General features: G+C 43.9%; 1 protein-coding gene across 2 annotated transcripts in view; it reads left to right on the top strand.

Moving 5' to 3' along the window:
• CDK14 (cyclin dependent kinase 14) overlaps window positions 1–16,321 on the top strand; it is a 614,101-nt gene that overhangs the window by 309,500 nt on the left and 288,280 nt on the right. For both annotated transcript variants that reach the window (XM_090047105.1, XM_090047106.1), the window contains one exon: window positions 808–931. In XM_090047105.1, the coding sequence (XP_089903231.1) occupies window positions 808–931 (124 nt within the window). The remainder of the gene's footprint in view (window positions 1–807; window positions 932–16,321) is intronic.

The raw sequence follows: 16,321 nt of genomic DNA, 5'->3' as shown, positions 1-16,321 counted from the left end.
GCCTATCAAAAGAGACTGAAAGAACCTGAATCTGAATTTTTCTTAGTGTAGGGGCCATAACAGTAAATTGCACAAAACCTCCCTAGATTCTAAAATGCATACATAGAATCTGGTGCACAGCTAAAAAGAGCAGTAGCAAAGGGTTTTGGGTCTGAATTCAACCTAAAAAATAGGTGGAAGATATCCTCTCAGAATTTCAATGAGAATCATTATTTCTTGAGATGAAGAATTCAACAGTATCCTGTATAAAACTTTTGGAAGAGAAGCCTACCCATATTTTCTTTGTAGATGTCTTTAGGTTGGTGAAGGAAGAGATTGCTACTATATCCTTAATTTCTTCTTTTTCTTAGCTCTAGCATCTCATCCCCCAACCTAATTTCCTCCTATCACCACCATCCTAGCTATATTATTGTTTTCTATAATTAGTGAAGATACACATCTGTCTTCGGGCTACCACCTAATCTCTAAGGCCATATGGGTAAACAGAATATAATTGCTATTTGGTAGAAACTGAGCCTTCCATTTGTGGGTGTATTGTTCTCGTTTTGTTTTAAAGCAGGTAAAGTCAGTGTATGATGTAGTAGGGATAGGTGATGAATTTCTTCAAAATCTATTCCTTATTCTTATGCTTGAAAACGTTCTTATTTTTTTTCAATTTTTGTGGGGAGTGGGGGAGATAGGATCATGATTTTGCTGCTATAATGAGAAATTGTTCTATTATAATTTGATAATTAGATTGTGTAGAAGACCAGTGCATTATATACATATATTAACAGAGGTCATCTCTTCTGTTTCCCTCTTTTTCAGTTATTTTTATTTCAGTTGCTGCGAGGACTGTCTTACATCCATCAGCGTTACATTTTGCACAGGGACCTGAAACCACAGAATCTTCTGATCAGTGACACAGGGGAATTAAAGCTGGCAGACTTTGGTAGGAAAGCAGTTAATTTCAAGTCTCTTTTATAACATTGTAGGAATGTCAGACAGATGTTTCATTGATTTTACCCATTCCTTAGACACACCTACTTCACTGTAGATAGTTGTAAATTATTCTCCAAGGCTAAAACATTGATTATTGTCACCATAATGCTTGATTAAAAGGAGCAAGTGGAGAAAAGTATACTCCAAATCCCATGAGAGAGAATAAGTACAATAAAAGTAGTTCAGTCCTCATTGCTTCAACACCTCAATACTTAGAATTTAGAAGCAAATGTTTGAAAAGGCAAAGAAATTCAGGCCTCAGGGTATACAGGAGATACTAAGTCTGTGATCGCTGATGTGTTCAGCCCTTAGGACATAAGGATCTAGAAACAGGATTTACTTTTCATGAAATGGCCACTGATTGAGGCTTGTGGAAATAAAAAAAAATATTTCCCTTGAAGATTAGTGGAGACAACGGTTATGTGGCCTATTTCACTATCTATTGTTGGTCCCTTGTTTGGGAACTCTATAAACATCTTGTCATGAGATATTCTGTGTCCCTTCCTTGTGAGGCTAGCCTCCCTTAGCAATTCCTTGACACTCTTCCTAGAAAATGTCCTTTTCCTGTCAAGGACAGTGTTGATGTGGATGTTAGATGTTAATGCTTTTTTGTCTGTGTTAATTAAAAAAAAGAAAAGTTCTTTGTTTACAAGTGTTAGTTCCCAAATATAGACAAACAGTTCAGGCATTAGATGTAGCTGATGTAAATTATAACTCCATTGACTGCAGTGGACTTGCATTTCAAATACATAATATTACACAAGCTGAGAATATGGCCCATCAATTTCTTGTAATGTCTCTCTTCTTTTTCCTACCCTGCCCGCCACACTGGGTTTCATATTCAATTTGCCAAGTGTAATGAGGGGGCCTTACACACTAATTGGCAATTTCACTTTTAATTTGGTGGTGTTTTTGTCTTTTACTTATAGTTACTTTGCTTAACAGCTGTGTATGCTTGCACGCAGTCCACAAGAACTTGATTTGCTTGTAGATTCTGAAACAGTTAAAGAAACAGAATCAGGAGTGAGAGATGTACAGTGTTATTCACCCTTTTTGTTGCTGCTTTTTGGTACTTGGAGGGTACTTGTTAGATTAAATTTTTTTTTAATTTTAAATAAATCTCAGACCTGCTAGTTACTATGTTTTATAGTGAGATTTTCCTAGAGAAATACATGAAACATTAGCTCTCTGATGAAATAAGTGTTGTTTGACTTGTTTCCTTGAGTGAAAATTTCTAGTTTTGCAATGAGATGCATAAGGACACTGAATAGGTACTGATTTGTGTTATGACACATTAAACCCCTCAAGGGATTCTGATGAAATATTATCAAGTTGACTGGTAGTGAAAGGCATCCTTATGATTGCTAAGAGTTTCCATTCTAATGCCACATTTCAGACAATTACCTTTTCTTTTGTGCTGAAGATCTGTGACCAATGGGAAATCCTACTCATCCAGTTTGAGTTTGAGAAGTTCATTCTGAAGAAAGATTAATTATGTTTCAATACACATGGATAATAGGAAACCTAGCTGTAGTTTCAAACTTCTGACTTTGAGGATATTACTTTGGCTATAAGCTCTTCTGGACAAAGACAGCCATACTGACATGTTTAGTTCATGCCTAAGAACTAGTGTCTTGGTCCATGACTGGGTTCCTACGTACTATTGCAATATCACTAAAGCTATAAGTAAATAATATTTTAGTTGTCAGAGTTGCACCTTTGTTAGGTTTGTTGGGGTAAAATAAAAACATGCTTGTTTTCCTACTCAGGTGGGTAGATGCAATTTTAGCCGGCTTTAATGAAGTCTTGTTCTCTTTATGGCATCACTGCACATCCTCCCATATAACTTCACAGGTGTAGATCTGCCAAAGCGGTTGACATATCTCCTTGTAATGCAGGTAGCGCACTCCTCTAAAGGTCTCCCTGAAAAACAGGAGAAGATTATGGAGATTTCTTTTTAGAAAAATGTGTTGGCAGAATGCTGAGGCCTACGATTGACTGCAAATTCCCCTTGCTTATGCTGCACTGGGTCTATGACACTCCTCTCCTTCTTGGACTAGGGAAATGCATGTAGTTTACATCAAATATATACTTAATTGAGTTGGGACTACGAAATCCCCAGTGACACTTCCCAGTATTAGGCAGGGCACTTGAACACCACAGTTCCACTTTCTTGCTCTCTTTAAGCCATGGCATTAGGCAGTGTATGTGGCATCTGCTGTTTTCACTGACTGCCTTCCACCTGCCGTGTGAGGAGATGCCTTCACTGTCTACCTGAGATGAAACCCTGGCTGCATTCTCGCAGTCAAGCGGGACCAGGATTTCATTTCTTCGTTAACAAAAATTCAAGGCTTTTGAATGTAAGTCTTGGTGTAATGTATTATTTTGAAAGGGCAGAGTCCAGGTAAAGACCAGACACATAGATAGAAAAAATGCTTGCAATGCAGCATCCATTTTTCTGTTGCTGTTTGGGGTTAGAGAGAATTTTTTTACTTCCTTGCGTTTATTTTAACAAAGTAATCTGTATAATCCTGTATAACTGATACGCTGAGAGAAGATTATATTGTCTGCATTTTTCCAAGTTATTTTTTTTTCTTGTGACTCATGACCTTGTGAAATCAAAAACCAGATGGATTTGGTTCCCTCTCCTGAAAACCAAGATGAAAAATTAAAAACTATGAGGTAAAAAGCTATAGGGTCATGACCTCCTTCACTGACAGCATGGGAAATGAGAAAGCAGACAGATATCCCTCTCTGTCTTTAATACTATGCAGTTATCCAAAAAGGACATACTTTTAAAGATGTAAAATACAATCTTGTTCCTGTTTGAGCTCTATCTCCCTCAGGCTACTTCTTCTCTAGAAGGTTCTTATGAAGGAAGTTGGTGTAAATTATATTTCAGATTAATTAAAGTACATGAGAAACAAAAATGTAAATTAGAATTTTTTTTTAAATACACCCAAGGCAGAAATAAAAAGCCAAGGAGAAATCAGTTTCTGTCAGAGGCGGAATTGACTTTGCCAGTGTAATAAATATCAAATCTTAGACTAAAGGCCTTTCAGTCCCAGAGGAGAAGACCTTCAGAGTTTGGTTTCATAAGTTTACAAAAATCAACTGCGCTGTCCCAGTTTTTAATTCAGTGTCAGGTTTCATCCCCTCTGTGTAATGTATCAAATACCCACAAGTAGGCTTTGGTAGACCATTGTTCTTGTATAAACACAGTAAAGGAAAAGCCACTCGTGCTTCTTGGTGCATGCTATTACAGCTGCAGAGGAATCTTTACAAAAGTGTAGGCACTGGCTTTTCTAGAGAAGAGTTCCCAGATATTGACACTTTCGTGTGTGCCAGTATCGTTATTCAGCTATGAGCTTTGCTTTTTAGTACTGTGTGCCATGCAGGAGGTAGATGGGGGTCCAGCCCGTCCCAAGCAGTACCCGCACATCTACACAATCCTTCCACATCCACAAACTTCCCCCAATCCATCCAGAGAGCCCCACCCACAAACCCTACAGCCCCCCAAACATCTACACAAGGCCCACCCCACCACAAATCTCACCCCCGCAAATCCTACAACCACCCACAACACCCCCACAGCCTTTCCCCCACAAACCTCACATCCCACCACACTTCTCACACCCTGTGTGTCCAGCTGCCAGATGGGTCAGGACCTGCTGGTGGGAGCCATGGCTGCAGGGGCAACTGCCACACTGCAGCCCTGCCCCGTGTTCACACTGGTGCTGAGACATGCAGCCCACCCTGGTTGGGGGGCCCCTGGTCTCAGGACCCACTTGGGGGGTTGATAGGTGGGGGGAAGAGTAGAGGTGGCAGCAGGTGTGTTTGTGTGTGAGAGAGAGAGAGATGGGGGTCGGGGATGGGAGAGCACTCTGGGTAGGAGAGGCTGCCAGAGCCAGGCTTAGAGCCCCCCTGCCTCCCTAGAGCAGCCTGTGCAGGGGGAGGATAGCCTGGAAGGGAAGGAGCTTGCTTGGTCCAGTCACTTAGCCCCAGACTAGGGCTTCTCAGGAATGGCATGGACGTCACTGGGACCTGGGCATGGTGCACATGGGAGCAGAACAGTAAGGGTTGGCACTGCTCAGAGCTGCAAAGCAGCCAGTGAGGCAGATGCAGCTGGACTCATGTCCTGGTGCTGGGATGGAACTGTGGCTGGGAGGGAGCTAGTGGGGGCAGACAGAGACTGCGGGTTGGGAGTGAGGGGCAAGGGTAGGGGCAGGGCAGTGACATATCAGTGCTGCTCAGTGCCCTACATCCTAGTGAGCCAAGGGAGCAAGGGCAGCTCTGATTTTTCTATGATAAAAAACCCAAAAGCAAATGCCAAAGTGTACAGCTATTTAGAATTCATTTAATTATGATGATAGAGTTAGTGGTAGGCTTCCAAATTGCTTTAAAATTGTAAATATATTAATAAAACGTTGCCGAACTGATCTCATAGATTTCATATTTCACAGATTTCATAGACATTTGGGCTGGAAGGGACCCTGGAGGATCATCGAGTCCAGCCCCCCACCCCAGGGGCAGGAAGTCAGCAGGGATCATAGGATCCCAGCAAGATAAGCATCCAAATGTGTTTTGAAGGCATTCAAAGTGGGCGCTTTAACCGCCTCAGGTGGCAGTCTGTTCCAAACCTTGGGGGCTCAGACAGTGAAGAAGTTCTTTCTTATGTCCAGCTTGAACCGGTCTTTCTCTACATATAGCGGCAGTTTATTTTAATCATGGCAGGACATGGGTTTGGGGTATTTTAATGAGAGAATTTGCAGTTTTTAGTCAGAGAATTTGCACTTTTTAAACAAGGAACACGGCTAATGAGGCAAGTGTCGGGGCCCAGGCAGAGGAGCATGCCCAGGACCAGTACTGGTGACCCAGCTGGAGGGCAGATGAGGTGGCTGACCTCCTAGCCATATGGGACCAGGAGAACATGCTTCCACACTTCAAAGTGGGCCACCACGAGTGATACCTGCCAAGCTGGTAGAGTGGGGGCACCAGAAGACATGGCAGCAGTGGTGCCTGAAGGCCAACTGTGCAGCCGCAGGCAACTCTGCTACAGTGCCCATACCACAGCCCAGGTGACTGTGTGGTCCCCACCTAGGTCTGGCAGGCACGCAGCCGTGTGGCCACAGGTCCAAGGGTGTGGATGTTGTCACAGGTGGCAGCAGCCCCCACTGCCGGACTGCTGCAGTGGGTAGAGGTTGCATGGGCCACTCTAAGTTAGGGCAGCTGCAGCAGTTTGGCTGGCACAAGGAGCTAGTGTCCCCAGATACCAGCTGGCTGGGCCTCAGAAGCTCCTGAGGGCAAGTAGCCCTGAGCTGCTTACGAAGGCAGCTTTTCACATTGCTGGGGCCAGCACAGGTGCTGGCCCCAGCCTCTAGCGCCCCCTGGATGCAGATCCAGGCGAAGCAGGGCAGGGTCAGTTTGCCCCAAGTGGCACAACTTGCCCCACATCAAAGTGTGGGGCACATCTGCACATGCGCTTGCAGCAGCTCAAGTAGCAGCGGCACAAATTTGTGCCGGATATTTGTGCCTCAGCACACGTGCCTGGACATGCACTTTGGTGTGGGGCAAATTGTGCCACTTGGGGCAAACTGACCCTTCTCAGCTCCTTCTGAATCTTTAGCAGTATAAAAGGGTCCCTCAGGAGCAGTATCTGGGGACACTGACCCCTTATGTCAGCTTGACTGCTGAAGCAACCCTAACCTGGAGTGGTCCCTACAAACTCTACCTACCGCAGCAGTCTGGTAGTGGGGACTGCTGCCTGGCTGTGACCTACTGCCACTTGTGACAGCACCTGCCCTCTTGGACCAGTGGATCCAAGGCCGTGCACTTGCCAGACCTGGGCGGGGACCACATAGCCACTTAGGCTCTGCAGCAGAGCCTCCTGAACCTCTGGGCCAGCTGCTAGTGGGCCATGCCTGCATAGTTGGCCTTCAGGTGGCACAGCTGTCATGTCTTCCAGTGCTTCCACTCTGCCAAATGGGCAGCTGTCACCCAGATGTGCTCGTTGCAGTGGCCAACTTTGAACTATCAAAGTGTGTCCTCTTGACTGCAAATGGCCAGGTCAGCCACCTGGTCTGCCCTCCAGCTGGGTCCCCGGTGCTGGCCCTGGGCATGCTTCTCTGCCACTTGCCTCACTAGCAGAGATCCTGGTGTTTTCCTGTTTAAAAAGTGCAAATTTTCTGATAAGAAAGCTAAATTCTCTTATTAAAATACCCCAAATTTATGTTCTTCTGTATTAAAATGAAATGCTACTATATATGGAGAGCAATCAGTTGGGCAGTGTTTTATTGATATGTTTACAATTTTTAAGCAGTTTGGAACTCGTGCATCTTTGCATCATGATGGGTATCGTCTGCATGAAGCTGGCCCTGCCCGAAGGCGTGTGGGGCACATGCAGGCAGGACCTGGCTTGGTTTAAGAGTGTGTGGCCCCTGCCTGTGGTGCCAGGACCCCAGGTGACAGCGATCCAGTTCTGGTCGAGGGTATACACGAACGGACCAGGCTGGTGCGGTGCCTTGTCATACAGGCAGTGCCAGGTTGGGGCTCTGCCAGTAGCCCTGACAGCTGCTGCTGTGAGTGGAGGGGGGGAGGTGCTGTGAGGGGGTCCCACCCCTTCTGAGAAGTGTCCCCCTATACCCACACACACACAGTCACCCCACCCCAGTCCCTCCCACCTCCATGCCCCTACTTACATGGGACAGAGCCTGGGTTGATCCACTGCTGCAGCCTTGCCCCACTCTTATTTGCCCTGGCACAGTGAGGTAGTATGCTGGAGTGGCAGGGGCACAAGGCAGCCATAGAGACACCTTGGCTAGGTGCCAGAGCATCTCTCTGGAGGACTCAGCCTCTGATTGCTTGAGGGCACACTTTAAGAGCATGCCTTGTGCCACTTTTTTCACAGTGTTCTTTTTTTTATACCTGGATTTCCCGGTATCAAAATTAGAGTCAGTGCTGCAAATATGCAGCACAGGAAATACTTTTTCATTGCCAGTGTGCCTCTTGACCAGTCCCAAACTGCTCTGAGACCCCCTCAAAAGGCACCTGCACACGTGACTGGACGTGCCCACAGAGGCCATATCATGTATCTAATTTTCTTTGGGCTCTTCACAATTTCTTCTCATGACTATTTGTATATTTTAGGACTCCAAATATTTCAAGATGTATTTATTTTGCCCTTATGCAGAATTTCATTTGGGTGTGTATTGACTTTAAAAAGTCTTTCAGAGCATTTGGGTTAGTGATGTGTCATTTAGCAGTTTTGAAAGCAGATGTATTTCCAGAATAAACATGCTTATCTTAACTGCAAGCAGTGTCAAATTATTATAGATTTCATAGACATTAGGGCTAGAAGGGACCTCGGAAGATCATTGAGTACCGGCCCCTTCCCCAGGGCCAGGAAGTCAGCAGGGGTCATAGGATCCCAGCAAGATAAACATCCAAATGCCTCTTGAAGGCGTTCGAGGTAGGTGCTTGAACCACCTCTGGTGGCAGTCTATTCCAGGCTTTGGGGGATCGGACAGTAAAGAAGTTCTTCCTTATGTCCAACCTGAAACGGTCATGGAGGAGCTTGTGAGTATTTGATTTTGTCACCCCTTGGGTCACTCTAGTGAACAGATGTTCCCCCAGATCCTAGTGAGCACCCCTGAGCCTGCGCTTTTCCAGGCTGAAGAGTCCCATAGCTCTCAGCCTCTCATCATATGGTTTGTTTTTCTGACCTCTGATCATGTGTGTGGCTCTTCTCTGGACTCTCTCAAGCTTCTCCAGATCCTTTCTGAATTGGGGAGCCCAAAATTGGATTCACTGTTTCAACTGTGGCCTCACCAAGGCCGAGTACAATGGAAGAATGACATCCTGGGATTTGCTCAAGAAGCATCTATGGATGCAAGCCAGCATTTTGCTCGCTTTACCAGCTGCAGCATCACACTGAAGGCTCATGTTCATCTTGTGGTTAATCATAACCCCCAACTCCTTTTTGTCCATAGTGCTAGCTAGTGTAGTACTGCTGAGCCTATAAGCATGCTGTGGGTTTTTCTTCCCAAGGTGGAGAACCTTGCATTTTTTGGTGTTAAACACCATCAGGTTCTCATCCGCCCATTTTCTGAGCCTGTCAGGGTTAGCCTGGATCGCCCTCCCGTCCTCAGGTGCAGATGCTTTACCCCGAAGTTTGGTGTCATCAGCAAACTTGGCCAGTCCGCTTCTGACACCAGTGTCCATATTATTAATGAAGATGTTGAATAGTGTTAGCCCAAGGACAGAGCCTTGGGGGAGCACACTGGTCACGGGGCACCACAACAATTGACTTTCATCAACCACCACCCTCTGGGTCCTACCACGGAGCCAATTCCCCAGCCAGCGGATTGTGGTGAAGCCGAGGCCGCAGTTGGCCAGTTTTTTGCTAAGAGGTGATCGTGGGATCAAAGGCTTTTTTTAAGTCAAGATATACGACATCAATCTCTTGTCCAGGTGATAGGTCACCTGGTCGTAAAAATAAATAAGATTGGTCAAGCAAGACCTACCTGCAACAAACCCAAGCTGGCTATCCACCAGGATGTTGCCTTTGGCCAGTCTGTTAAGAATGGCATCTTTGATAATCTTTTCTAAGACCTTCCCTGGGATAGACGTCAGGCTGATGGGCCTGTAGCTTGCTGGATCCATGTTCTTCCCTTTCTTGAAGATAGGCACCACATTGGCCTTCTTCCAGTCTTCAGGCACTTCACCAGAGCGCCAGGAGCTCTCGAAGATCTGTGCCAGGGGCTGGACTATGATGCTAGCCAGCTCCTTGAGTACCCTGGGGTGTAAATGGTCAGGGCCAGCTGACTTGACGGTGTCCAGCCTCTCAAGGTGTTCCTTCACAAGGTCAGCATTGATGGAGGGTAAGGAATCTCCCTCACCCAGGCGTTCCTGTCCCATAATGGGGAGGGGCGCCCCTTGAGACTGGTGAAAAACCCATTTAGTAAGTTGGCTTTTTCCTGGACATTGGTTTTCAGTTGTCCCATCTGGTTTAGCAAGGGACCAATGTTACCCTTCCTTTTCCTCCGGCTCCCCACATATCTAAAAAAAGACTTTTTATTGTCCTTGATACTTGTAGCTAGTTAGTGTTCCATTGCAGTCTTGGCTTTCCTCATTCACTCCCTGCAGGTCCGGATCAGTGCAGAGTATTCCTCCTTGGAGGTGGATCCAGTCCTGCATCCTTTGTAGGTCTTTCTTTTCAGACGCAGGAGCTCTGCTAGTTCCCTGCACAGCCAGGGGGGCTGCTGTGCCCTTTTGCTGCCTTTCCTTCAAGATAGAATAGACTTTACTTCTGCATCATGGATCACTCCCTTGAGAAGCAAGCACTCTTCCTGAACCCCCCTTCCCTTTGGGTCATGGTCCTTTAGGGCCTCACCAACAAGCCTCCAGAGCTTGTCAAAGTCAGCTTTCCTGAAGTTGAGGACTTCCGTGTTGCTGACTGAATTGCCAGGTTTACGGCGGATGGTGAAGGTGATCAGCTCATGGTCCCTGTCACCCAGCTTCCCTACGATTGTTAGGTTGCAGATTAGGTTGTCCCCCCATTTCCAGTACCAGGTCAAGCACTGCTTTACCTAACATTGGCCCGTAGACTTCTTGCATCAGCACTCATTCATGCATGAGAGAGAGATTATTCCATATCTGATGGAAGCATGAACTTGGAGAATATTAAAAATAGTATAATTTGTCACAAAAATGTATATGCGATTATGGATGTATTGACATAAGGGAAAAAAATCTATTATCAGTTTAAAATCATGACCGCTTTATGAAGCCCTTTGTTTTTATCAAGCCCTACATGGCATGTAGCCCCTTAGCAAATCCTACATAGCATAAGCAATCACATGTGCTGTTTTAGTGTTTAGTTATTTTCAGATTAATGTAGGAAAATGCCACCCGAAGCATTCACAAGAAAAAAATGTTTCAAAGACTTTGGAAGAAAATATGTATTTAAAATATTACAGCCATTGTCTTGCTCCGTTTTTCATGTAGAAGGCTTAAGCTCCCACTTTAGTCCAACACTATGTATGTTTGAAATTCCAACCCAAAGGCCATATCTATACAGTGCCATTCTCTCGGCCAGGGCCCCTGTCAGGGAATGAGTTCTGTCTATCAGCTGCTGCTCTATACTGTGACAGTCTTGGTAATTTGGCAGAATAGAGTGTTTACAAATGTTCTGAATGCATGTTCTGTCTTGGGAGAGCCTGAGGGTGGTGTTGGAGCACATTCAGGATCCCATGAGCTAACTCCTCTTTTATAGAATCATAGAAAATGAGGGTTGGAAGGGACCTCAGAAGGTCATCTAGTCCAACCCTCTGCTCAAAGCAGGACCATCCAACTATATCATCCTAGCTGAAGCTTTGTCTAGCTGGGTCTTAAAAACCTTTCTAGTTACTGTGCTAGAGGAAGCAAATGAGTGAGAGTTGTCTCCTGGCAGTGATCCCAGCTGGATAGAAAGGTAATAGAGAATAGTTTTTGGGGTGGAATTTCAAATGCCCTCAGTTTGGGGCTTAACTTCTCTTGCACTGATGTCGTAGGAGCAGGTTATACAATGCTGAAAGCACTTTTGAAATCCCTCTCTTAAATGTCAAGTGCCGTCTTTCATTTCCTTATTCCAGTCCAAATGTAACTAATGCTGTGCTAATTACTATTGCACTGGTACCACTAAGTTGACTGAATTTCAGGCTTGGAAGACTGACCTGCTGTGCAGTTCCAGAGCAGCATCTGCTGGCATGATCATACTAACTAGTGGTTTATGTTTTAGTTTTGGTCGTGCTCTGTAAGCTAGAGATATGGTTTGGTTGGGGTGTTACAAGAAAAATGTAACCTTCAGCTAAGTCACATTTCTGTCAATTTTATATTGTCTTAAATTACAGTGTGTAGAATACTCAGTGTTTAAAGCTTATCAATTACCAATGTTTTTTATTTATGATTCAAGTAATTTATATGATTCTTATAGTTATGCTGATGTGAGCCAAAAGTTTCATGGAAAGTCCATGAAATTATTAGTGTAAAATTAATAAAACTAAAGGGAAAAAATCTATCAGTATGTGTAAATTAGGACTCAGATATGCAGTGAAGAGTTAAAAACATTCACAGAATCATTGAAAGTAGGGGCATGACCATTATCTGTCAGTGTACTGAAAATTCCACTGGGCATGGGCATCTAGGAAGTAGTGACAGGTTAACTTGGCTACCAGATGGGGGAATGATGCAACTTTATCAAATTGTGTGGTTATGGGAGAAATTGGCCACAGTATTACTGGGGCTATTGTTCTGTTATTTCATGACCAAAAATTTAATTGCAGGTGCTTGCTTGTTGAAATTTCTCAGGGACTGCCATTTCCATTTGGCATTTTCCTTTTAGACATGCAGTGCAGGGAAACGGCAATTACTTGTCTGTGGTTCTGTCAACACAAGAGAAGCCAGAGACTCTCAGAGTCTGGATGGTTTTTCGGATTGTGCAATTATTGTAGAGCACAGGTGTTTGGTGTATAGTCACTGCTTGTAATTGGCACTTCATTTACTTTTGTATGTGCACTGACTTTTAAAAGTTATCTGATAGGATCTCTTCCCTACTTCACCCTCAACTCCACAGTAAGATACAATGTACAGTCCCTGCCATCCAGGCACTTGAAAAGAAGGGCATGATAGGGAAACTGGGAACAGTTATTAGGATTTCATTTCTTGTACTTTATTGTAATTGGTAAAGGTAGGAAAAACCAACCCCACAGCTCTAGCTTTTTAATTATAATTATTTTAGATAAAAAAATATTTTTTAAGATCACAGTTAATGATATCACCTTTAAATAGACCTCTTATGGGGTCTGATGAATTAATATTCCAGGGTTTGTAGGGGGAAGGAGACTAAAAAAAAATAGTGTTTTATCCTGGGGTTTTAGTATCCAAACCATATTTTTTGTTATGAGAGTTGGCCTTAGTGGGGAGAAAAGCTGTGCAAGGAGCTCTCAATTAATATTTCTGTGAACTGTTTGAGGGCAAGATGTTTCCCCGGCAGCTTTTCACTCAACCCTGCTACATCCTTTGGGATCTCTGTGAACGTTAAGGGTCTGCAGGAAGCTGGCCTCAAGTCTAGGGAGGTTCTGCCCTAAGCTTACAGGGGTTTTTTTAATGATAAATTAAAGGAAAGAAAATGTTTTCAGATAAATGTGATTAAAATCTTGAGACTGTCCTTTTAGACATCAAGGTTGATTAATAATAGATAGCATGATCTAAGAGGCCTGGGGTTCGTAACAAAGAGAATTGTACTCCATGGAAATGCAGTTTAAAAACTGGCCGCTGCACATTGGCAGAGACTATTTACATGAATTTTCATAAGGATTCTTACTCTGGAGAGCATGTGTTGGAAATATGTCACAAGGGATTGGCCCAGCACCACATAATTTACTGGTAAAATGATAGAAGTTACATTATTTAACTGAAGCAAATAAAATGTTCCATGAGAAGTTTCTTTATAGTGTATCATAAATGATCCCTAGATGAAAGATTCTATAAATATGGATAGACTTCTTTGTTTTGCCATGTCAATAGTCTATAATTTTCTTTTTTATATTGATATGAGAGATCATAATGGTGCTAGTGGAGCAGCAACATAGTGTTGTCAATGAGCTTGTTCTACTGAGAGTGTATCTACACTGCCATCCAGAAGTGTAATTATGATCATATAGATGTATCCAGACTAGCTTTAACTAGTTGAACTTAGCTACTAGGAATTTGCACAGCTGCGACAAGAGGAGATTCATGCTGGCCTGCAAAAGCAGCCTGTGTTCATGAATAATAGTGGTGCAGGTAGGCCATGCTGAGCTCTGCTTGGCTGAATAAAAGAGCTTATCAATCCCTGAGCTAGCTAATATAAAGCTAGCTCAATTATGTCTCTCTTGCTGCAGAGAGGATAATGTAGACCAGTGGCTTGAAGTTGCAGCAAAGTAAATTTAGATTGGGTATCCAGAAAAACTTCTTCACTGTTAGAATAGTGAGGCAGGGGAATAGACTGCCTAGGGAAGTTGTGAACTCTCCATCAGTGGAGGTGTTTAAGAGGAGGTGGGACAACCACTGGTCAGGGATGATCTAGACATAGCTATGCCTATTTTCTACCATAGGTATTTCCCATGCTTCTGCTTTGCTGGTTGTTCTTCCTCCCTACCTCCCTTTTTTCTGCTATACATGTTAGAATGTTTTTAAGTCTCCCCAGAGGCATTGGGTGGTGGCTACAGACAAGGCTGCAACTGGAGTGTGCCAATTCTCCTGCTAGGAGCAAAGCTGAGGTTGCTGGCCAGAAAGTCTTGGCCCTCCACTCAGGGTCAGGCTGATTGCTATATTTGGGATTAGGAGGGAATTTTACCTCATGGTCAGATTGGTATGGACAGATTGGTATGGGTTTTTGCCTTTCTCTGTAGAGGGGGGCACATTACTCTACTAGGGATTTCTTGAGTGATTATTGACAACATTTTATGGAAGCCAGACATTGGTGGCCACCATTCCCCTGATTTACCTATGGCAGGTTAGGGTGTTAGGTCTATGCTGTGTCAGGGATGAGGGTTGTTTTATACATTGTTTAGATTTTGCTTGTATAGGATGGTTTGGATAGGAATGATCCTGCCTCAGGCAGGGTGTTAGACTAGATGACCTCTGGATGTCCCTTCTAGCCCTAATTCTGTATGAGCTGCAGTCGCACCTTTGGACTGCAAAATAGATCTACCCTGAGAGGGTCAGTTAAGGCATGTTCACAGCACAATGTTACTGTGCCGGGCAGTGATGCGTTCTATCATGCTGCTCTGTTCCTCACAGGCACAGCCTCCCAAACCAGAAGCAAGATAGCTCTGTTCACATACAACTGAGGGTTGACTGGGTAGTACTGGTAAGAGAGACTAAGGGAGAAAGTAAAAAGTTGAAATGAATAGAAATGAAACCCTAATTGCTTTTCATAAAAAAAACCCCAAAACCCAAAAATTTTTAGGTTTCATAGTCTTGAATAAAACAGGAGCTAGGAATTATTGTTCAGTGCAACATCTTGGCACAAGGCTTACAGAAGCAGAACAGTGTGTGTGTGTATGTGTGTGCGCACGCACAACTAGACCAAGTGCGCAAAAACCCTTGTAATGTTCCCATACTTTTCTGGAGTGACTAAGGCAGAGGAAGGTGAGGGAAGTCAAGGAGGCCATTGTTAAGAAGCTAGTTTGGTGAATAAGAGCCTAAATCCCCTGGTTTTTGAAGCAAGGCTGAATGTTCTGGTGAGTAAGGTTCTGAGTACCAATCACCAGAATGCCTGACAGGTTGACATGTTGGTCAATGGCTCTTCCAGGGCAACAGAAAACAGAAAAATCTCATTTGTGCTCGGAGTTGAGGAACTTTGAATGGAGACTGTTGCCAGTGAGAGACTCTCTTCACCAGTAATTGCCATATACTGTTTTCATGATCTCCTTTCATATTGCCCCAGAAAAATATGTGGTGGCAAGGGAAAGGAAGATGAGTGTGTGGGTAGTAGGAAACTCATTTCTAGTCACAGCAGAATGTTTTCTATAGGTGTTTCTTAGACTGAATTTGTCTACTTGTCTGCTGGTAAAATACAGCCACCTTTGTGGTATAGCAACTGGCAACTGTTCTGCCAGGAAGGAGCTAGAGTTGAATGGTCCACTAAATAGGTCTTCAGTTAAAAGTAAATAGCAGCTTAGAACTTACATGTTTGTAAGTCATTAAAAGACACAGGTAGGGTCTTGGGTTTAAGTTTTGTTCTGTTCACAGGACCTCCATCTCAGTGCAGTGATAGTTAAAGAAAAACTTGGGTAGTTAATTTATATGAAGATATAAGGGTTTGCAAAGCAATTGAAGGTATACACAACCACAGGAAACACCTATATAGGACCGTGGATGTCCTCCAGCTGAGTGCAGAAATAGGCCCTTTGAAGTAAGAGCCATGACAAGTAGCTGCACAGATTGCTCCTTTATTCAGTATCCTGTTGCATATTAAGTGGATTTCAAACCATCTCAATATGAATGACTTGAGTTCTGTGGTGTCTACAGAATTACAAGCACTCCTTCAGTCTCTTGAAACCGTCTTCAGAGCTCCTGACCAAGTTCCTTCTTCAGTTTGTGACCTGAAGACATAGCACAAACAAATGTAACTCTTGCTTGTGGAAGGCAGGTTCATTCATCACTATGAATTTGTGTGCATCTAAGCCCTGTGGCTTTTTTTTTAAAACCATGCATTTTGAAACTGCGTTAGAAACAGATTCTTGAAATGGTGAGGCTAGAAATGAGGTTTCAATAGTGTAACAGACAAAGACCCCAAGAGTGCCCCCCGGTGGTC

Source organism: Crocodylus siamensis, chromosome 5 (genome assembly GCF_052110815.1).
Source record: "Crocodylus siamensis isolate JL-2025a chromosome 5, ASM5211081v1, whole genome shotgun sequence".
In the NCBI taxonomy this organism is placed as follows: Eukaryota; Metazoa; Chordata; order Crocodylia; family Crocodylidae; genus Crocodylus; species Crocodylus siamensis.
The sequence above is the reverse complement of the archived record's forward strand: the minus strand, read 5'-3'. Positions and strand labels throughout refer to the sequence as shown.